At 48.1% G+C, this 24,556-nt stretch overlaps 1 protein-coding gene across 1 annotated transcript in view; it reads right to left on the bottom strand.

The window, feature by feature from the left end:
• HYDIN (HYDIN axonemal central pair apparatus protein) overlaps positions 1–24,556 on the bottom strand; it is a 2,950,008-nt gene that overhangs the window by 697,403 nt on the left and 2,228,049 nt on the right. Inside the window, exon 67 of the mRNA XM_086945295.1 lies at positions 10,112–10,272. Within this exon, the coding sequence (XP_086801421.1) occupies positions 10,112–10,272 (161 nt within the window). The remainder of the gene's footprint in view (positions 1–10,111; positions 10,273–24,556) is intronic.

Raw genomic sequence — 24,556 nt, forward strand, 5'->3', positions numbered from 1 at the left:
CCAAAGAGGCCAGTTCCGTCAAATGGTAAGTCCATTAGAGTAGACTGTACATCTGCTGAAAATTCAGATGACTTAAGCCATGCGGACCTTCTCGTGGCAACAGTAGAGCCCATTATCCTGGCCACAGAGTCCGTCGTGTCCAAGCCACTCTGAATTACCTGGCGGGTCGCTGCCTGAGTATCAGAGACTACTTCATTGAAGTTTTTTCTATCTTCCTCCGGAAGCTTAGTTGACAATTGTTTCATAGAGTCCATCAAAGCATGAACATATTTCCCCAGCAGGCACGTAGCATTGGTAGATTTAAGAGCCATGCTACCCGAGGAGAAAATCTTTTTTGCAGACTGGTCCAACTTTTTAGAGTCTTTATCTGCTGGCACCTGTGGAAAAGAACCTGCAGACCTGTTGGAACAAGCAGCCTGCACAACCAGACTTTCCGGTGAAGGATGTGAAGATAGAAACTCAGGGTCAACAGGTGCCACCCTATAACGTCTTGCCACTGACCTGGACACCGCAGGAGCAGTCAATGGTCTCTTCCAGACCTCCATTATTGGCTCAGTCAAAGCCTCAGTGAATGGGAGTGTAGGCTCTATAATAGAGGAAGGGGAATGCAAAACCTCCGTGAGGATGTTAGGCTTGAACTCAACGGTAGGTAAAGTCAGATTGAGCAGCTCCGCAGCCTTCTTAATGACAACATGGTAGGGTGCCACGTCCTTAGATGGTGCATCAGAAACTGATGGCAAACCCCACTCAGGAGAGAGTTCCAGGCCACTAGCACTATGCAGGTCCTCAAAACAGTCCCCTTGATCCAGAAGTTCTCCTTCCTCTACTTCAGGATCTTCGTACTCCTTTTCCTCCATGAGGCGTTGAGCTCTGCACCTCGACCACTCCAGACGAATCGAAGTCGTCGGATCCGGTAACGACTCCGACGAAGCCGGCGTCGAACAAGGAGCCGGGACAGCTGGAGGACGAGAATCTGGAACAGGCGTCGTACCTCAATCCAGTTCTCGAGGTCGCTCCGGAGCCGGCGAAGCCGTGCGCGGAGTGGATGACCTCGGCGGCGCCGTACCGAGCCAAGGTGTATAAGGCGTCGGCATAAAAAGCATAAAAGGAGCCGGAGCGAAAGCTTGAGGGACACCCAAGTTAAAAGACAACGGACCCATGGGACCAGCCGGTGCACCAGTGGGGTACATTGCCCTCGCATAAACGCCAAACATGGCATTAAGGATATGCGAGGGGTCCTGTCCAGGACCAGGAAAGGGAGGGTACAAACCCATCGGCTGCTCCGAAGGAGGCTGCTCCAGCATCGGTTCTTCCTGACCCTCTTGACCCTCTGGGTTTTCCACCGGAGTCGATGCCCGAGGAATCTCCTCGTCTTCTTCATGCACCGAAGAATGACACGAACCCGGATTCGGTTCTTGCTCCGGATCCGGGGAAACCTCACGAGATCGTTCAGGTGAAGGTGACACGAAGTCCTTGTGATGTTTACGTGATGAAGACTTCCTCTTTGAGTCCGAAGACTCTTTGCCAGAGTGATGTCTTGAGCTATGCTTCCTCCTCTTGTGCTTCTTCTTCGAGGAGCCCGAAGCATGACCCGAAGCCGACTTCGATCTGGACCTCGACCTCACTCTGGACCTCGACCTCGAAGCCGATCTCGACCTCGACTTCGATCGCGACCTCTGCTTCGACCTCGAGCGTCTAGATGTTGACCTCGAAGACCTGCCAGCTTCTCTTCCTTTCACCTTGGCCAGCAGAAGTTGCGCCTCACGTTCTCGTAGAGCCTTTGGGTTCATCTTGAAGTAGGATCGGCAGCTCTTGACATCATGGTCCGAACCAAGACACCACAAACAATCGTCGACATCATTCGGGCACACGATCTGCACTGTTTGAACCCAGTCTTCCTCAACGACATCCTCGACGAAGAATAGACACTCGACAGAGAAACAGTAACACAAAATAGCAACAAGTTACTATCTGAATCACAGAAGATCCCAGAAACCGTTAGCGTCGACAACGCGGAAAAAAGGGAACTGATGTCATCACGCCGACGTGGGTCTAATAAGGAGTCGGTGACGTCAGACGGAGTCGCACGCGATGCTGTGCTCCTATGACTTCATCCACGCCGGGGTGCTACAAAGAATTTTCCGAACGTTGCTGACGCAGGGGGATATTCACAAGGTGAGGAAACCAGAAGGCAGATGTATCTCAATTCAATTGAATTCAAAGCAGCTTTATTCGAGGTAAAAAACTTATAAAAGCATGATTATCAGTGTTTACATTTGATTTGGTAATACAAAACCACTTCAGTTAGAAAATACTAATTAAAATATGCACTTAAAAGAATCGCTTAAAACAGATCTAACACTATACTAGTTTAAAACATACTCAGGAATAATTTCATTTAAAATAGTATATAAGCCACTTCAAATACATGATTAATAAAAAACAAATCCTTTAAAAAAAAGGTCACTAAAAAACAATGGGCAATCTACTCAATCATGTCAGACATTTTTTCCTGATAACCCAGGCCCATCCAAGATATTTTGCCACTGCATATGAAATGACGGGTAAAGTGCTTGTGTGGATTAGTCTTAGGGCCACTGCACTATCACACGTGCCAAGGAGTCTACAAACAGCTTTTAGCCACACCCGTCTCGGGATGCTATAAGCTGTGCACACAAAGAGAAAATGGGCAATGGTCTCTTTGTCCGTCATACAAGCCGGACAGAGGATCGAGCTGCCAGGGGTCCACCTTCCAGTTAATGATCTTATTGGGAGTGATCCTGCTCGTAGTTGGAAATAAAGCTTTCTGTCCCCGGGGTTTGTAATCCCATCCCAATATGGCTCTAACTTAGGGAAAACTTTACAATCTAACAAACGACCCTCCATAGAGGAGGGGTCGGCAATGTTCCAGTTACGATATACAATAATTTCCCAATATTTTTCTTTTAAAGCAACCTTCGATGGGAATAGGACTATATCCGGGTTCTCCCACAACCCTTTTATTCCCATTTCTCTTAGGTTTTTAGAGAGGTCTTTCAGCCATGCGATCTTGTGGAAGTGGTCATTCTTAATTACATCCAGAAAACCCTGGGCATAGTGGGCCAGATCAGGTGTTACCCACAACCTTCGCCAATATAGTATGGGGCGCAATCTAGCCATGTCTACTACAGCTTTTCTACCTAGATCATATCGTAAGGGTTTCATTGGTGTACTTTTAGGTAGATGGGTAAGATTGCAGAGAAATGTATTCTCAGCAAGGGTTAAGGCCACCAGATTGTCATACACCCATATCTCGGCACCATATAGTGCAGAGCTCAGGGCCTTTGCCTCATAGACTTGGAGGACTGGCCGGATTGGCTTAGTCATAGATTTCTTGTACTCAATCAATACTGCCCCTGCATTTTGGCAAAGTTTCAGAGCCGCCATGTGGACATGTTTCTCCCACTTAATGCCCTTGTCGATGTGTATGCCCAGGTACACAAAATCTGACACCATTTCAACTTTTGACCCATTCATGAAGAAATCCCCTTTGTGGCTTTTGTGAGGGTTAAATGCCATGAGTTTAGTTTTTGCCACGTTTACCTCCAACCCGTGGTCAATGCAAAAATCCTCGAATATCCTTAGCCCCCGTTGTAATCCACTGGGAGTTTTTGATACAATGAGAGTATCGTCCGCAAGTAACAAAATCGAGGTTTTCTTTCCAGCCAGAGTGGGGCGTCTACAGATTCTGAAAGCATACGCCCAACTATCCCATTAATATATAATGAAAAGAGTGTGGGGGCAATAACACATCCCTGACGTACCCCACGCTCTACGGGAAATTCTAGCGTGACTTGCCCATACCCCTCCCCCCCCCCATTGTATTTTTGCATGATTCATCTCATGTAGTCTAATGACCAGTGTCAGGATATCAAGTGGCATACCTAACTTGTTCAATATATTCCACAAGTTGGCTCGGGGCACTAAATCAAATGCTGCTCGCAAGTCAATTAAAGCAGCATAAATACTACCTTTCCCTATCAAAACAGTCTTCCAGTATAATAAAGTAAACCGGAAGATCTGATCTATGGTACTTGTTGATTTTCTAAAACCGGCCTGGAATGGAGACAGGATACTTTCTTTTTCTACCCAACCAAGGATTTTATCTAGGGTCAATTTCCCAATAACCTTTTGTATTGTATCAATAAGGCTGATGGGCCTGTAGTTCCCAGCCTGCGTTCTATCCCCCTTCTTATAAATAGGGATTATTACAGCCCCTTGCCAAGACCTCGGTACCGGAGCACCCTATGCTATAGCATTGGCCAACCTCAATATATACAGATCCCAGGGCGTTTCATTTTGCAGAAAGACATTCGCTGGTACCCTATCGGGCCCTGGTGCTTTTCCCCGTGAAACAGCTTTCAGTGCCCGTTTCACATCGCCAATAGTAAAGGGTGGATCTATAATGAACACTTCAATTATGGGTTCCTGAGCCTATCTTCCCAACTACATGTATATTGTGGACTAAAATGTTCGACCCAACTTGCCTGCGATACATAGTTGACAGTAGGTTCAGGTCCACCATCCATCCCCCACTTGACAATACTCCAAAATAGTTTTGAGTCTTTTAAAGCACTGGCTGATTTCAGGGCCTGCCAGTGCAGTTCGTCCCAGTCTTTCTTAGCCCGAAGGATAGTTTTCTTATAGTTCTGCCTCGCCTAACAGCCTTGAGATCTCTATTCTTTAGTGCATTACCTAGGGCTACTCTCGCCACTCTGCAGGATTTATTGTACCACCCACTCTTGTTGGATGGCTCTTGTTGCCTGCCGACTTTGGTACTTCCTTAATAAAATTACCCTTTATATTTTCAGAAAATATCTCATGGAGTCTAGTAATTTGCCGCATGTCAACCTCTACTCCCTGAATACCAGCCATAACAGCAATGGTTTTGACCAGTTCCTCATTAATATTTACCAAAACACTCTCTTGCATTTTTACTCGCCCCCACTTTACCCGCCTCATGTCGTTTGTCGGGACAGTCTCAAGTAAAGGCTGCACCACCCTGTGTTCACCACCTTTCACTCCCCCACACAGACTATGCGTGATACATAGGGGATTGTGATCACTCTCCTGCCTTGTCACCACCTTCATATCATCAATGCGGTGCAGAATTGACAGACTACAAATGACATAGTCTATCCTGCTTCTTGAGCGACCGTTATCAAAAGTATTCGCCCCTTCTACGTCACTCTTGGTTCTTCCATTCAAAGCTCTGAGCCCCCTCTCACAACAGATTCCATTCATTTGGATGATATTTTCTGACCACCTACAGATTGGTTTTAAGTCTAGGTTAGGGATTCCCCACTGTGCATCTTCCTCATCACCCGTGTGCCAATCACCGCTTATTATGGGCTCGTAGGTCATATTTAAATCCCCAGCCATGATTATATTATTCATGCTGGGTTGCAACCCTATCAAGGAGTCCAAAGCAACTAAAGCCTGGGATTTAAATCCCCCCGTCCCTCGAACATATACATTATAGATGTCCAAGACAATGGGAGAACCAACTGAGAGCCTAATCAGCTGGATAGCCTTAATCTTAGTAGGTAACTCTATGACTCTCTCGAAGAGATCCTGTCGTACCCATACAGTTAAGCCCCCCTTTGGGCGACCCCTTTTGCCCTTAGTTGCAGGTATACAAAAATTTAAAAAACCCTGGAGAAACAGGGGCTCACATTCCCAAGTCTCTTGAAAGAGACAGACGTCAAACCCATTTACAAAAGAAAGCCACTCTGGCGATTGCAATCTAGGGCAAAGCCCAGCAATATTCCAGGACAAGATCTTTCTTCCCACACCATTGACCACTTGACTTAACCCTACAAAATCTGAATCGGGTGGTCGATTTATTTCCTTCACCCTGTCTGGGACCTTTCCTAGATCAAGGGCAAAATTGATCGGAGAAGAACCCTCTTCTAAAATAATAATACTAGGGACCTCCTCGTTTACCCTCTGATCCCTCACAGGAGTATCATTACAGGCCCCCATATCCAGTAGGAGTAAATCATTATCCAGATTCCTCGTTTTCCCTGGAGGCTTACCCCCTGGAACACCAAATGCTACCAGGGCCGGGGATATTTCTTCCACGGAGCCTACCAGAGGAGCTTCAGGGTTACAAATCTTGGTGCGTCAATCGCAATCATTTAAGCCAGATAAGACAGCATATCGATTAGATACATCAAACGTGGAATAGTCCAACCCTGATGTTCCTGGTTAGGGGGTGGCCTACGAATTTGCCCCTTGTTTCAGCTTTTGCGATGCTCTTCTTGGTCAGCCCTATAGAAAAAACCCAGGGCCAGAATCTCAATACCTGAGCTAAGGGATCCCCCCCCAATATTCAACATCCCCAAGGATTCTCTCTGCTACAAACCTAGAATTGAAATTGACCACAATACAGTCACCATTATTTGTTTTTTTAGACTTACCCACCCTTGAAACTCGTCGGACCATGATCACATTTTGTCCTACTACCTTCCCTTCCCTGGTATTATTAACTAACCAGTAGGTGACCTTGTTTTTTAACTGGTTATAGTCCTCTTTCTGGCCTTCAACTAGAGGCGGTACATTGCCTAGGACTACCACCAAAGGCGTGGCCTGTGGTGGTAGATCGATGATACTCTTTTCAATCTTACTCCCGGGTCTGATTGAACTAGATGTGACAGTGTTTATAGACTTGTTAGAGCCCTCTATGCTATTTGGCTTACCAACCACCATCTGCTTGGTGGACCTCCCTTCCTTAGGGCCCTGAATGCTGTAAGGGTGTCCTATATTGCGAACTGTTGCTGCCTGGACAGGGGGTGCCGGTGAAACCCTGTTGTACTTGGTCCGCACATTCATTATATCCCCCTTCCCGGCACGGTCACAAAGCCTTTTTAGTGCCAGAGTATTCTCTGCGGTATCCCTCGGAATTTTCTCCAGGTTTTGGTTTATAACCCTCATCCTTTTTATCAAGGGCAGAACGAGTGACTTTAACAACTGTTCCATCTGGGTAAGGAGACACCCTGGATCATTGGCATATTGTATGTCCTGTACTATCCCATTTTGATCCCCACTCACTAAGTTTATTGATGGCACAGGTTGTTGGGCCATGGGACTATTGACTGGTGGTTTGCTAGTTCTAAGGGTTGCTTTTGGCGGTTTAATGAAATGTTTTGGAATTTTTGGCTTGCTCCCTGCTTGGTTTTCCCCAGCCCTCTTCCTTTTCCCTACTTGCGTCTTGGGGTTTTCCAATACCTGTGCATTTCTCGGCACATCCAACCACGCCGGATTGTCAGCACTGGATGAGGTAACCTCGGGAGATACTGAACTATCTAGGGAAGTAACTGAGGAGGAGAGAGTACTATAGCTACCCTGACCTAGACTTGGGCTTCGCGAGCTAATCCCACTAGTTCTGGCCGAAATAAGTTTTACTGGTGAATTAGCATTTTGGATATTGCCCAACGACGATCGTTTGGAGACCGAAGGGTCCAAAGATAATCGTTTTTCCGCAAGCACGATCTCTCGCTCCAGTACCACTGATGCTCGAGTGATGAAGTTATCCAATGTCCCTACCACACTACCTCCTATTTGGATTCGTGAGGCTTTTCTCCCATTCCCTGCCGACATGGCCTTGTTGGAAGCTAGTATCTTACTATTATTTTCAAATCTGCTTAAATGAAAATCCCACTACATGAAGGGCTGTCTAGGTGCTACATAAACAAAATGGTGTTAATTGAGTCCAAGTCCTTCACACCACTCTTGCCTGGCAAGTTAGGGGGTTGGCCCAGCCTGGCCACCTCCGGCCTGTGACGGCTTTGGACAGTCCCGCCCTTGTACCGGGCTTCTCCTGGTGCTCCCGCGGCGCGGGAAGTGAGGCAGAGATTTAAGCGCCTCCTGACGCGATTGTCCCGGTCGCGGCTTCCGGCCGCTAAGGTTGCTGGGCTTTGTAGTTTGGTAGTGCCACCGGCCCCCCCTCCACACTGCGGCCGCACAAGGATGTTGATGGAGTGCGGCGGCGGGAGGCGGACTAGCGCGGCGGGGCAAGCAGGTAGGAGCCCACAGAGTCACAAGAGATTCGCCACAAGTAAAATTGTTTTTGCGTGGTTCCCCGCTCCCCCAGAAGTGAGGCAGAGATTTAAGCGCCTCCTGGCGCGATTGTCCCGGTCGCGGCTTCTGGCTGCTAAGGCTGCTGGGCTTTGTAGTTTGGTAGTGCCACCGGCTCCCCCTCCACACTGCGGCCGCACAAGGATGTTGATGGAGTGCGGCGGCGGGAGACGGACTAGCGCGGCGGGGCAAACAACAGGGTCCGTGTCACCTAAGGGCAGCAGGTAAGAGCCCACAGAGTCATAAGAGGATCGCCACAAGTAAAATTGTTTTTGAGTGGTTCCCCATGTATCTACCAGAAAATATATTTTTCATTTGACCAGAGAGTGGAAGTCGAGGGGGCGGTCCCTCTGGGACTCCACTGCAAGGACCAGTGATTCAGGGTACCCCTATCCTGCCCCATTGTTCCTTATTTTTGTTTGTTGTTTTAGGACACAGGGATTAATGTTCTAAAATAACGGCTACAACCGTCTACTCATGTTAGAGCCAGTCAACCAGATCTCGTGTTTTGAGCTCACAGTACCACAGTACCACAGTAGTACCAAGTCACTAGATATCTATACATTTTGAACCTTCATTTCCCAAAACCTACTGAACAAATTTACAAGAAATCACAAAACACACACTTTCTGGATCAAAATCTAGTTTTCTGCCAAACTTGATGTAATTCTATTCAGCCATTTTGGCTGTAGCATTGTCTAAAGTTCCTACTGGATTTTGCAAAGAGAAAATGGGTTTTAGGACCCTCTCTTTTTCTCAGCCCTGCCCTAAACCTCCTAGGAAAAAACTGAAGTTGATTAACCTTTTTTTTGTAAAGTGTTTTAGAGATCCATTAAATATTTCAAAAGTTATTAGCAATCCTAAAAATCAATATCCTAAGGAAACCCGTTCCTATATATCCCCACACAGTGGCGATCGCTACTTTGTAATATATAATTACAATGAATGCAAGAAGGACCAGGTAGTAGTCTGACATATGTCTTGGATAGAAACAAATCTAGAGAAAGCAATGCATGTCAGCTTGGCTCTAGCGGAATCTGCATGGATCTTGAATGATAGTGACCTTTTCTGTAAGTAGCTGCAATAAAAGATACAGGATGAGATTGTAACAGCCAGCTACTTCCCTTTTAATAATGACACCATGTAAGTATGACTAGTTACAATATAATATTAGATGGAAGTATAAGTTGTTTACCAAATGTGTGGGGCATAAGCAATCATTGTCAATTTATTTAAAACAACAGAAGCTAATTTAACAAGGACATGAATTATGACTTGAGGAGCAAAAGCCATGCGAGTAACCCTCTGGATGCAATGGCTATCAGATAGGTTGCATTCACAGAGACAGTTTGATGAACAACTTATGTATCTGCTGAGAAATAATAAGATCTCATGTGACAAACGGGATTCTTACTGGTCCAAATATGATAAATTTGATTAACTTTACCCATGGTAAAAAATAAGTCCAATGGTCTAGTCTTCTAAGCCACAACTGCAATAAATAAATGATCGATGTGTCCACCTGCACACCTGACTCTGTCAAATAGCTGAGGATTGATGGGTGAGACCGCTGATGTCATTGGTTAATGCCCAGAGACAAAACCATCAACACTGGCTTCTTTTTTGGGACCTTTTGGTGGATTTCTTGACAACGGCCAGAATGGTCAGAGTAAAGGCTCAAGTGGCCAAAATCTAAGTTGGAGTCAGGCGCCCCAGCTGAGAGAATGTAGGGAGGGATAGTGGACGCTCCCCATGTGCCTGGATACTAAACCCTATTCATGGGGATTTCTCAAGGAATTCTTGGTCCCATCCCACAATCAAAAATGGTAATAAATAGCATAATACACTCTGTGCATCTATAGCTATATTATATTTGCTTTGATTTTGAAGATCAAAGCTCTCTGTTACTTTTTCAATTCTTTTTTACTCTTATAATTGTCTGGAAGAGGATGTCCCTCCAAGGCTAGCACATAGATTAGAGATTGTTACTCACTCATATACTCTGGTCTGGAAGAGCAGAGTGTCCTTAAACTGCACATTTTCTGTTCTGCATGTGAACTGAGCATAATCAATTGTTCCACTGATGTGAAGTCCTAGTTCCCGGCTACTGCCATCATAGGCTGTATGGACAGGTTCTGGATCTGTTTCTACCACCTAACATAAAAAACAGTTTTAAAGCACCACAAGAACACTACATATTAACCATGAGATAAATATACAAATACACGTTTTACTACAATTGAATTGAGAAGTACTGTTGTGTTGTTGATTCATCACCAGTACATTAACAGAATGTTTCCTCACGAACAAGTTACTTACCTTCGGTAACGCTTTTTCTGGTAGATACAATATCTGCCTGTGGATTCCTCACCTTGTGAATATCCCCCTGCGTCAGCAACATTCGGAAATTCTTTTCGTAGCTTCGCGCTGACGTGGACTTGGACATCATAGAGGCACGGCATCGCTCGCAACTCCGCTGACGTCACTGACGCCTATAATAGGCCCACGCCAGCGTGATGACATCAGTTCTGCCCTTTTTTCCATGCCTTCGAGGCACACGGACGGACCAATGACAGTAGAAATATACACAGTATACACAGTACAAATATCAAGGTAACACACACACACAGTGTGAAGCAAATGCAATAAAACATTTGAAATAAACAACTCCTTGACAATAAAATAAAACATTAAAGAAACTCTGACCTAGAAGAGTGGACAACGGGAAGGCGGGTGGGTCAGTGAGGAATCCACAGGCAGATATTGTATCTACCAGAAAAAGCGTTACCGAAGGTAAGTAACTTGTTCTTCTGATAGATACATCTGCCGTGTGGATTCCTCACCTTGTGAATAGAGTCCCACAGCAGTCCCCACTCCTGGAGGAGGGTGTCCACTCTTCTAGACCAGGAAATCCTGGGGAACAGAGCATGCAAAATGACCGTCCCTCCTCACTTCGGAATCCAAGCAGTAATGCTTCGCGAAAGTGTGGAGGGAAGACCAAGTAGCTGCCCTACAAATATCCTTTACAGGAACACCTCTAGCCAAAGCAGAGTTTGACGACTTAGATCTAGTAGAATGAGCCCTTATACCCTCTGGAGGTTCCTTACCGGCCAAAGAGTAGCAGATCTTTATACAGAGGACGATCCATCTCGATAAAGTTCTTTTATGGACCGCTCTTCCTCTCTTGCAGCCAGCAAGACCAATGAAGAGCTGGTTATCCAACCAACAATCTTTAGTTCTGTCCAGGTACAAAGACACCGCCCTCTTGGGGTCCAGACGGTGTAATCTCTCCTCCTCCTTGGAAGGGTGTGGGGAGGATAAAAGGTAGGGAGGGTAACAGATTGACCAAGGTGGAAAGGAGTCACCACCTTAGGCAGAAAAGCAGCCCTGGTCCTAAGAACCATTTGATCAGCATGAATGGACAAGAAAGGGGGCTTGGAACTAAGAGCTTGAAGCTCACTTACCCTCCTTGCAGAGGTAATTGCAACGAGGAAAACTGTCTTAAGAGTCAAAAGCCTCATAGGACATTTGCGAAGAGGCTCAAAGGGAGCACCCATCACGAAGGTCAAAACAAGATTTAAGTCCCACTGAGGCACAATAAAAGGAGTAGGAGGGAACTTATTCGTGAGGCCCTTCAAAAACCTTAAAACCACAGGAGATTTAAAAAGAGATGGCTGGTCAGGCAAGCAGAGAAATGCCGACAGCGCTGAAAGATAACCCTTCACTGTGGCAACAGCAAGCCCCTGTTGCGCCAGAGATAGGGCAAACTGGAGAACTACAGACAAATGGGCACTCAAAGGGTCTATAGATTTCTCCCCACACCAAGAGACACATTTCGACCACCTATAAGAATAGATGGACTTAGTGGAGTCCCGCCTGGCTGATAAGATGACATCCACCACGTCAGGCGGGAGAGAAAAATAACTCAGGTTGCCCCGTTCAATCTCCAGCCATGAAGGTGTAAGGTCTGGAGGTGGGGGTGAAGAACCTGCCCCTCCAACTGGGAGAGGAGATCTGCCCTGAAAGGGAGACGGAGCAGCGGGTGAGAGGAGAGGGGGAGAAGGTCTGAGTACCACACCCTTCTTGGCCAATCCGGGGCAATCAATATGACTTGGGCCCGGTCTTGGCGAATTTTCCTCAGAATCCGAGGAATCAAAGGTATGGGAGGAAACGCGTAAAGGAGTCGTCGTTCCCAACTCAACTGAAACGCGTCCCCCAAGGCTCCTTGCATCGGAAACTGGAGACTTCAGAATAACGGGCAGTGAGCATTCTCTAGAGTGGCAAAAAGGTCCACCTGAGGAGTTCCAAACGTCCGAAAGACGTGACGAACCACCTCCGGATGAAGCCTCCACTCGTGGTCAGCCGAGAACTGCCGACTGAGACTGTCTGCACGAACGTTCTGAACTCCGGCCAGATGATTTGCCATCAGACAAATCTGATGGTCCTGAACCCAGGACCAGAGACGCAAAGCCTCTCTGCAGAGACACTGCGACCCCACTCCTCCCTGCTTGTTGATGTACCACATCGCGGTCGTGTTGTCCGTAAGGACCTGAACCGACTGACCGCGAAGGGAAGGGAGGAAGGCCTTGAGCGCCAGACGTATCGCCCGCAACTCTAGAAGGTTGATATGAAGCAACCTTTCCTCCGGAGACCAAAGACCCTTGACCTCCAGATCCCCCAGATGAGCACCCCAACCCTAGAGTGGATGCATCCGTTATTACCGTGGCCACTGATGGAGGAAGTTGAAAAGGCTTTCCTTGCGACAGATTGCCTAAGACAGATCACCGCAGCTTCTCTGGAGATCCTCACTGACTCCCTGAGATCTCCGTTGTGCTGATACCACTGCCTGCGGAGGCACCACTGGAGCGCCCTTATGTGCCAGCGTGCATGGTTGACCAATAGAATGCAAGAAGCCATCAGACCGAGCAGGTGAAGGACCTTCAGGACTGGAACAACCACTCCATTGAAGAATAAAGGAATCATTTCCTGTATGTCGCGAATCCTTTGAGGAGGAGGGAATTCACAACATACAGTAGTGTCCAGTACCGCACCTATGAACAGGTTGCGCTGGTAGGGCACCAGGTGAGACTTGGGTACATTTATCGAAAAACCCAACCTGTGCAACAACTGAGTTGTCTCTTGCAGATGATGGAGCACCTTCTCTGGAGACTCTGCCTTGATCAGCCAGTCGTCCAGATACGGGAATATTGGAATCCCCGACCTCCTGAGATGAGCTGCCACCACTGCCATCACCTTGGTGAAGACTCGAAGCGCAGTAGTAAGACCAAACGGAAGGACCGCAAACTGGTAGTGCTGCGACCCAACCGTAAAACGAAGATACTTTCTGTGCGACTTCAAGATGGGAATATGAAAATACGCATCCTGCAAGTCGATCGACACCATCCAGTCCTCTTCCAGCAGCGCTTTAAGAACCTGTGCAAGGGCGAGCATCTTGAACTTTTCCTGTTTCAGGTAAAGGATCAAGATCATGAGATCCAGAATCGGCCGTAACCTGCCATCCTTCTTGGGGATCAGGAAATACCGGGAGTAGCATCCCTGACCCCTTTCCTGCTCCGGAACCACCTCTATCGCACCTTTCCTGAACAGTGCCAGGACTTCTTCCTGCAGGAGAAGCAGGTGGTCCTCCGAACAATAACCCTGGCAAGGAGGGTAATTTGGGGGAAACTCCCGAAAGGGAAGAGCATACCCATTCCCCACGAGATTGAAAACCCAAAGATCCGATGTTATCAATTCCCAATCCCGCAGGAAAATGGTAAGCCAGCCCCCCACTGGGCTCACATGATCCGGAATGGCGGATCTAGGGCTGCTTTGCTGCATTGGCAGGGGGCTGGGAAGGGGAAGTGGAGGAGGAGGAGGAGGCTTTGTTTGCCCCTATAAGACCTGTACAGCGTGTTTTGCTGCTGCTGTGACTGCTGCTGCGAAGATTTGTAGGATCGAAAGGAAGATCTGCTAAAACCTCTAGTACGCCTTCCAAAAGTGCCCCCGGTCTGAAGGCCCAATGACTTGGCTGTTGCTCTGCTGTCCTTAAAACGTTCTAAAGCAGCGTCTGCTTTCTTGCCAAACAAGCCAGAACCATTGAAATGGAGATCCAACAATGTAGATTGGACATCTGTAGAAAACTCACTAGACTTCAGCCATGCAGCTCTCCTCGTAGCTACAGAAGAGCTCATGATCCTCGCCACAGAATCCGCCGTGTCTAACCCACTCTGAATCACCTGCCTTGCTGCAGCCTGAGTATCAGAGATAACTTCCTGGAAGTCCTTTCTATCCTTCTCAGGTAATTTGGGTACCAACTGTTTAACAGTATCCATAAGGCCGTGAACATAACGACCCATCAGGCAGGTCACATTTGTGGACTTAAGCGCCATACTAGCAGAGGAGAAAATCATTTTAGCAGCCTGATCCTGCTTTCTCGACTCCTTTTCTGCCGGAACTTGAGGAAAAGCCCCTGATGATCGTCTGGAACAGGCAGCCTGTACCACCAAACTCTCAGGAAGAGGGTGAGTAGATAAAAATTCTGGGTCATCCGGAGCAGTCCTGCACCTCCTGGCAACAGCTCTAGACACAGCTGCAGTTGATAAAGGTTTCTTCCAAACCTCTAAAATAGGATCTCTTAGGGCATCATTAAAGGGCAGCAATGGTTCAGTCACCGATGAAGGAGAGTGAAGAACCTCCGTGAGTAGATTTGACTTGAACTCAGCAGTAGGTAAAGCAATGTTCAACAAATTTGCTGCTTTTTTAATTACAACATGGTAAGGAGCCACATCTTTAGAGGGTTCGTCTGATACTGAAACTAGATCCCACTCAGGGGACAGTTCAAGACCACTGGCCACCGAAAGATCCTCATAAGGATCATCAGGATCCTGTAGCTCACCCTCCTCCAAATACTCCTCAGGATAGCTCTCTTCTTCCATCAGCCTCTGGGCTTCACGCCTCGACCTGAGCTTCACCCTGTCGACTCCACCGAAGTCGGAGCCGGCGCCGAGCCCGACGCCGGGCGAGGAAGACTTCCAAAACGTCGTTCTGGATTCGGCATCAGAGATTATGGAACCGGCGTCGAAGGATTCGGAGTCGACGACTTCGGCGTCGATGGCTTCGGAGACGAAGGCCTCGCCGGTGTCGGAAGATGCCAATGCGGCGCCGGAGCCGGAATAAAGGGCATAAAGGGCGCAGGGGCATAGGTTTGGGGGATACCCAGTCCAAATGCCATCGGACCCGTGGGTCCAACAGGCATCCCAGAGGGGTACATAGCCCTGGAGTAGATACCATACATCGCATTTAGAAAATGCGACGGATCCTGACCTGGAGCCGGGAAGGTTAGAAACGAACCCTCAGGTGGATCTCGAGGGCGCGGAGTCGATACGACGTCGACCTCCTCTTCAGGCTGGTGCACCGGAGTCGACAGACCTTCGGGCAACAGAGCCTCACCCCCTCCAACTATCTCCTCCTCACTTTCATCCTCCCGATCTGGAGAACGTGCTGGATCCGGAGATGGAACCGCTGTCTGCTTCGGCGAACCAGGTGAATTTGCATGCGACGCCGCACCTCCGGCGTCATGCTCTTCCGAAGCCGAAGACACCACTTCTTTCTCTACCAGCTACGCCTGCGACTTCGGCTTAGAACCCGAGTCTTTCTTTGAACGATGTCGGGATTCATGAGATCTTTTCCTATGCTTCTTTTTTGAAGACCTCGAAGCATGGGCCGAGGATGAATCCGAACGCGACCTCAAGTGAGATCTTGACCTCGAGCGTCGAGTCCGCGATCTCGATTTCTTCTTCTCCTTACTTCCTTTAAGCTTTGCAACAATGAGCTTAGCTTCTCTCTCCCGGAGGGCCTTAGGAGTCATCTTTCTGCAGGAACTGCAGTCTTCGACGTCGTGGTCGGAGCTAAGACACCACAAACAGCATTCATGCGGGTCCGTAATGGACATAGTCTTTCCGCATTCCCCACAGGCCTTGAAACCCGTCTTCTTCGAAGACATGATGAAAGAGGAGATACAGGAATACTAACAAAGCAAAGTAACAAAGTTCCAGAGAAAGCTACGGACGATCTCTAGAAAACCGTTAGCGTCGACGACGCGGAAAAAAGGGAACAGATGTCATCACGCCGGCGTGGGCCTATTATAGGCGTCGGTGACGTCAGCGGAGTCGTGAGCGATGCAGTGCCTCTATGACGTCCAAGTCCACGTCGGCGCGAAGCTACAAAAAGAATTTCCGAATGTTGCTGGAGCAAGAGGGGTATTCACAAGGTGAGGAATCCACACGGCAGATGTATCTATCAGAAAATCTCATTTGAAAAGTTTTAGTAGTGAAGGAATGATCTATTGGAAAACATGTTACTTAACTGTATAACTTGTTCTTCTGATGACGTATACCTTCCTGAATTCAAAAACATATGAATTACTTTTAGCAACAGATACGTTGTTACATTAAGCTGTTTAACACTGACCCTTCAAATATGGTATACTTCCCAGATATACTGACATGTCACCAATAACTTTCTCTTTCATAATTCTAATGCTACCTTCTATGTTTAGAAGTACCAAACCAGTTAAAAAGGCAAAATCAAAATACAATAAAAATCTCACTCCAATTGATCAAAATAGAAATAACGAACAAAATGACACTAAAATAACAAAAGTCTAATAAGGGGAACAGGAGATATGAATTTTAGATTTTAAAGACAAAATGCCAAGAAAAAGTAAAGCATCAATAGAAAGTAATGTTCATGTCTGGTCTGGTGGGTCAATGGACTAATGCCTCCACTGCAGGGGCCTGTGTTTGACCTCATGGTCACAGGTTCAAATCCCAGCGAATCCACTCAGCCTTTTATCCATCTGAGGTTGACAAAATGAGTACCATTGAGTTGGGTAACAAGAGACATCTTTTATTCAGCGCCAAGATACCTCAGGGTGAAAGTTCGCTTTACAAATACACGTTATGTGACAGGAACTGGGACACAAATTAAGGCACATCATAATGGAGAGCGGTACCCCAAGCAAGTTTGTCCCAGTCAAAGTTTTAATCTTCTGACTTAGTCTCTAAAAATGGAAGTTTAAAATCTTCCAGTGGGGCAAGGCAGAAGGCTGTATCTGGGGAAGTGCCCTTGAAATCAAATAAGGGTTGAGTGCACTCCCCCTGATGCCATTGGCTTTGGAGGGGAAACGCTCAGAGTGGGAAAGGTGAAATTTCATGCTCAGGGAGGTCTGCTCTTTTGCTGACACTTTTGGAACCTTTGCCCAGTCAAAATGTTTTCCTTCAGACTTCGGTTTTTTTTTGGAGCTCACATTTCTTGACCAGGGCAAGGCAGCGGGCTGAATCTGGGTAGGTCACACCAAAGTGGGATGGGCTTGCATTGAGAGTCATCTGAACTGAGTTTCAGGGGGCAAACAGCTCAAAGTGGGTCCAACCTGATTTTCTTGCCCAGCAAGGTCACTCCTTGGATGGTTGGTCTTGGTCCTCTGGAAGTCTGCAAGTACAACATTCTTCTATGTCCAAATATTTCAGAACCAGTCCTTAAAGACATTACCAAGGATCCTAGAACTTGGGTTCAGAACTTAAGGGTCAGAACCCACTCAAGCACTGGCTACCAAGCCTTCAGCTCGGGCCTTTAATGCGGGAGCCGGCCTTTAAAAGCCGGTATAGCCCACTATGGGCTATAAGGCTATATTATGCAATCAGCATCACATTAGGCGAAAAATACATTATGCGCTAACCTCACAAGCATAAATACATTATGCAGTAACCTGATAAGCATAAATTACATTAGGTAATAACCTCATAAGCCTAACCCCAGTATGCAGTAACCGCATAAGCATAAATCACATTAGAGGCTTAAATCAGGGTGCATAAATCACATCTCCTGGGAACCACATGAATCACATTAGGGCCTGGCGCCCAACCAACCTCACATTGACCCCCTAGCAAACTTTTCAGAGGGCTCAAATGCATATCAGGGCGTACTGCCAATGCAGCAGAATCTAAAAGTGCACAATTGCGCTGGCCTAAACGTTGCAGCTGCCACTAATTGCTGTGCAGCTGTGAAGCAAAATGTGGGCGCTGGCACTCACTGTGCCCTCTGGGCCCCTCTGGGTCACCAATGGGACTCTCTAAACTAAAAAAGCCAAAACGTGGCAGTTGCCCACTACGGAGACGCAACTGAGGAAATAAAGAGGCCTGGCATGTGCGGTGCCTCTAGGGCCCCACTCCGAGGCTCTTATCAAGTAAATTGACCCCCAAAACGAACTGAGCACAGGCACTAATAGTGCCTGGGTGAGCCCCGATTACAGGGCTCCTCCGGGTGCCATGAATAAGAAAAGGCCCCCTTCGTTGGAGCGGCCCGCTCTCCTGCGGGTCCGCTCAGGCAATGGCACCAACTCGGCACCAGCAGTGCTCTGCAAGCCCCCCTCCCCCCTTGCAGTGGGCTCCTCCGGTGCAATTGGTACCAAGAACAACCAAAGTGTGGCCCCATTCACCGGGGCTCTTCTGTGGCGGGGCAAAGTCTCCTCTGGACTCCTCTCTCTGTCAGGCGATCTGCATCCAAGAGCCCCAACTCACCGGAGCTCTGTCCAGGACTCCACCAGGCCGGCTCTCAGCTCCGCTCGGGGAAAGGGGGCACCGACCCTGCACACAGCCATGCTCCTTCTGGCTTCCAGGGACTCTTCAGACTTCTTCGTTGGGCCCGGGACCACCTGGGAGGCGGGGTAGGCTCCCCTACTGCTTGCGGCCACAACTCCCGCCCACAGTCAGGCAGGGGTACCTAACTTCCGGTTTTGCCACTCGCAGCGGCTCCCTTCTCTATCAGCTCCTCAGTGTGGGTGGGCACCCGGTTCAAATAAAGGCTACTGCAGGGTGGGCACACCCTCAAGAGCACAAATAGGAGCCCTGCAGCAGCAACAAGCCCCCAGTCACAAGAACAGTACCAAATTCATGTGGTCACAGCTCCTATATTTATATTACACATTCCTTTGTCTGCAGTACAAGGCTTTGGGGAACCAGCAAATACTGGTTCAGGGGGAATTGGAGCACTCTGTTTACCAGGCTCCTCTTTCCTTTGTCAGGTGGGAGCTCGGTGCTCAGACAGGGGGCAGAGCCAGCATTGTACAGGGCAGGCACAATCCTATTCAGGGACAGGGGGCTACTCCTCCCACTACTCCAAATGTAGACGTCCCATTGAGCCTAGAGCTGACTCACCATGCCCCACCTGAAGCCACACACACCTAACCCACCCTCTATCACTCAAAAGCCGGACATGCAATTCACATCAGGCAGGCAGACACATAGCACATAGAAATGCCAAGTTCTAAAAGTGGCATTTCTAAAATAGTTATAATAAATCTGCACACACCATTGCACAGCATTTATTATTACCATTCCAAATATGCTAAACTTGACCATGCTGCTCCTCTCATATCAGGAGTTACTACTGAAACACTTATCAGGGAATCCCCAATGCATTCCTATGGGAGGGCAGCCCCACAGTAGTGAGAAACCAAAAATGGCTGTTTGTCACTAACAGGACATGTCACACATTTAAGGTATATGTCCCATCTTTTACCTACAATGCACCTTGGCCACAGGGCTAGCTAGGGTCTACCTTAGGGGTTACTGACATGCAGTAAAAGGGGGTCCCAGACATGGCACACACTTTAGGTGCCACATCACAGCAGCAGTAACAATGCGTGCACAGGCCCTGCAAAGGGCCCTGCAGAGGCCTGAGATAGGTTTGCAAGCCTACTTGGTGGGTGGCGCAATCAATGCAGAAAGCCCACCAGTAGCATTTAATTTACCAGCCCTGGGTATATGAAAAACCACCTTACAAGGGACTGACAGGCAAATTAAATAGGCCAACCAGGTGTAGACCAATCTTACCATATGTAACACAGAGAGCACACACACTTTACACTGGACAGCAGTGCTAAAGTGCCTAGCGGCCTAAAACCACCAACACCATGTCAGAGAAAAGCCTAGGAGAAAGGCAAAAAGTTTAGGGATGACCCTGCAAAAAGGCCCAAGTCCAACAGTATTGGTTAAATGAAAAAGAACCAAGCAGTGTATTTATAAAAATAGGTATATACTATAAGAAACTCACTAACACAGAACAATATCTCACACCCAGAGATTTAACACAAATGTACACAATACTTTGCAATACAAACAGGTACGTAGCATGAATACACAGTGGTCGCCAGGGGGAGAACAAACCATACACTAAAATAGGGGGATTTGAATTGCGACTCGAGTCAAGACTATACCCAGAAGACGTAGAGAGTGGCTGGGGACCCAAGAAACCACCCGAGGTAAATGCACAGGAACCCCACAGAGGCTGTATGCAGTGTGGGAACACAACAGCATACTCAATTCAAGTCAAAGGGTAAGTCCCTGAAGCAATTTTAAAGAAGAAGAACCCTTCCCTGTGAACATTGAAGAAACCCTGTGGAAGTCTTAAGGTTGGAGAGCCAGCCCATCCATGGATATCCTAGGAACCAGGATACCTACACCAGAGCAGCTGGGTGCATCGGTGTGAAGTGGTGTCGGAAACTGCTGGCGAACCCAATGGAGGACTTCAGTAGGATGCCGCTGTTGGAGAAGGTGAAAGTGTCCTGTGGAACCCAAAGGTGGATTCAAGTTGAGAAGAATCTGCAAGCAGAGGGCACAGAGTCTATGCCACTCAGGAGTGACAAGAGCGCACAAGAGACGAATGTCCACTGATGCCGGTAGATGCAGGAAAGTTGACGATGACCTGGGAGCTGCAGCTTTGTGGACCAGGCGACACTGTGGAAGACCAGAAGCCATTCACGAGCTGCCACACGCCGGATGATGAGATCTGAGGGGTCAGTGTCCGTCGGGAGCACCAATAAGCCTTGGAAACCGCAAACAATGTGGCAAGCGATAAAGGTGCAAAGCTAGGACCAGCAACGTCCAAGTGACTCACCATAAGCAGGGGAGTCGGGGTAGGCCACGAGCAATCAGAGGAGCACACCAGAATCTAAGAAGTCCCTTGAAAAGGCCCGAAGATCTCTGGAGACAAGAATCACCAGCCATAGCAACGCCAGCCAACGAGGTGACAGATGCTCGGTTCCAACTGTGCTGATGAGGGATACTGGCTGCACGCTCGGACGAAGACAGTGCAGGCCTCGATGGAGCCGTAGAACCTCTGCCTGTGTTATTAAACCTGTCGGAGTCCGTAGGAGCCCAGGATCAGCAAACCGATCAGCTACGTTGCAGCACCTGCAGACGTGGGGGAGTGACACCTTCACTCCAAGGAAGATTCCTTCAAATGTCTTGGATATCCACAGGGCCTGTGAGGGACTTGCATGGAGCACGGACACTGATGTTTGCAGCAGACTTACAGGATGGGGAGACCTGGAGCAATCAGAATATTCCTGGTTGCAGTTTCAGTTCCTAGAGCGAAGTTCGATGCAGTCAGCCCGACATGGTCAGTCCAACTTGGTCAGAGTGTCCAGATGGTTGATGAGAACGTGGAGTTGAATCAAAATTGAACCCCATGACGAATCTAAGGACCCACCCACAGGTAAGCCCTTGAATACCCTAAGGAATAGTTTGAGACGATTCAGGGGTCTCTCCCTGAAGAGGGGCTGGATATTAGGGAGGATACTCCCATGTCCTTCTTCTAGTTTAGCGCCAGAGCAGGAGCCCCTGAACGGTTTTGAACTGGAGTACGCAAGGAGGGCACCAAATGTGCCCTTCAAGCAGTCTCTGTGGCGCTGGCAAGTGCCCCCACCCTGTTTCAATACACTAAACGCTGTCTTGGAGGTGGTCACACTTCCCTGTGTCAGGATATCTATTGTTCTGCCTTCCCCTGCCTGAGCTTGGCTCAGCTGCAGGAGGGCAGAAACATGTCTCTGGTCAGCAGCAGCCCTAGCTTGCTGTCCGGTTCGGAAAGACTGGAATCGGGAGCACAAAGGCCCTCGGGGGGAGCTTTATAATTCATGGAATCATACCTCCCACACTGTTTACGTTGTGGGGGTATGATTCCAACATGTTTGATACCAAGAATGACAGGGTTCGGTACAGCCTGATTAGAGATGGTCACTGCGGAATGGTTGGCCAAATATCGCAATGGCTGATGAACTTACAACCCCAGAGAATAGACTTCGAAGCTTTTAGGGGTGTCCCGCTCATGTGTGGGCACCTCCACATTTAGAACCGAGCACCCTGCCTTCAGGATTGAAAGGCTTGCCTTAGGTGAGACTTATAGGTTTTAAGTGTAGTGACCTCAGATATAAGCACTATATATCTGTCGCAAGTGGAGCTAGCACCAGCTTACACAGGCTGCAATGGCAGGCCTGGAGTCACAATTTGAGTGGTCTCTCATGGGTGGCATAATATATGTTTCAGCACATGGGAGACCCCTTGTGTACCTAGGTCCTGGGTCCCTCTGGCCAAATACTATGAAATTATAAGGGTACACCAGTAGTCAATCTGGGGTGTACCTAAGAACTTACCATAGACGGAGACTGGTGTCCTGATTTTTTTTTTGTTGTTTAAATCTGTTTTAATATTTTTTCCACAACATGTACATGTGTATGCAAGACAATAACCAGCAGTTCATTACCACTACAATTAGAATTTTTAGACAGTGACACTCAGTTTGCATATACAAGCTTAGGATGGCCACCATGTATTCTGGCGATCCTTTAGCCACAGTTCCAGATAGAAGTACAACATATGCGTCGCTTCAGCAGAGGTAAAGTCCACAATGCCGTCATAAAGTGTATCTGGAGACATATTATGCAGAGTGTTACAGATCATACACCTTGTGTGAATGCACAGATGTTATGGAGTAAACAAACAGTAACTAAAGAAAGAAACCAACCACAGCAACTGAGTTCGACTTCTGATTACATCTTCTCCACTTTTCATTTATCACTTAGCCCCCTCACCCTCCCCCTTGTAACTACATCTGTCACCCCCTCTCTGCCTCATCCTTCACTCCCCGTCTCGCAGCACTCCACAAAGCCACAGCGTCAGCCAACACACATAGTTGCATCTCTGCTTAGTCGGCGGATAGTATAAATGTGTCTGTGTGGCGGGATAAGGGTGCACCCGACATAACGCCCATCTCAGGTTGCAGGGGTGTCTCCCTCAACAGTCTAGGGTGTCCACCTCCATGTGCATATGACTCGGAAGCAGACCCTCTAATTGCGCTGCTATCGGCGTCTTACACAGGCCCAGTGTTTCCTCCTGTGTGATGGCAATTCCTTCTGCTTTAGCCCATGCTATGAGGGAATACCTCCATGCTCTCATGTGTGGTGGGGATTGCGACTTCCATCTCTTCTTCAAGAGGCGCTTGGCAATGACTAGCCCCAGGTCGAGGAAGCGAGAAGTGACCTTTGTGGTCGGTGTCCTACTGAATTGATGTAATAAGTAAGTGGGCCACTCGAAAGGTATGTTGCGGCTTGTACATGCGCCCAATGTCTCACTAATAGCACGCCAATAAGTGTGCAGTGTGTAACAGCCACACAGCATGTACACTAGGCCAGCCCCCACCACTGCACAGAGGGGACAGGATACATCCGCACGGTGAAAGTACCTATTGATCTTTTCAGGAGTGAGGTACGCCCTGTGAACTGTAAATAATTGAATTTGACGGAACCGCATGTTTCTGGGGATTCTCTTAGGACTTTTCAATATCTTCTCCCACTCCCTATCCTCCAGCTGCCTCCCTAAGTCTTCTTCCCACCCGCTTCGAAGTGAATCTAATTTTATCTCTGCATGCGTGCGGAGGGATGCCGCAAACCACAGACTAAATGTCGGCTTCGACCCATTACGTGGAGATATTGTATGGCGAGGTGTTGACTCGGCTCCTCCGTCATGTCCCCCCTCCCCCATCTAGAGGGCAGTGTAGTGATCAAGGAGCGGTGTCTTAAAAAATGTCCCTGTGGTAGCCCCAGCTCTTCAGTAAGTGATTCAAATGACAGAAGCATGCCATCCCGATACAGATCTCCCAGATTCTGTATGTCGGCTTCGTGCCACTCCAGAAGCTCCAGGGACGTGAGCACCCCAGGCCCGCTGGGGAGCCCACTAGTGGTATGGCAGGCGCATAAGGAACTAGATCTTTAGTGAGGTACCGGCAGCGGCGGAAACATTTGTAAGCCACCGGTAAGTGGAGGGGAGCCGCTGTGGGTAACTTAGCAGCCGGGTGAAAAAGCTCAGTAATGCAATCCAAAGAGAGGGGAGGGGCTGTGGTGGCTGTATCCTCTCGACCTCTGTCCACGAGCCATCAAGCAATCCACTGCAGTTGAGCAGCTAAATAGTAGTCCTCAAAGCAGGGTGCAGCTAGGCCCCCTTTATCCATGGGCAAGTATAACTTCGCTAGTACTATCCTATGGTGGGCATTACCCCAAAGGAAGTCTCTGAGGAGTGTAGCGAGTTTGTTAAACAAGCATTGGAAA

This window comes from Lissotriton vulgaris, chromosome 12, assembly GCF_964263255.1.
Source record: "Lissotriton vulgaris chromosome 12, aLisVul1.2, whole genome shotgun sequence".
Taxonomy (NCBI): domain Eukaryota; kingdom Metazoa; phylum Chordata; class Amphibia; order Caudata; family Salamandridae; genus Lissotriton; species Lissotriton vulgaris.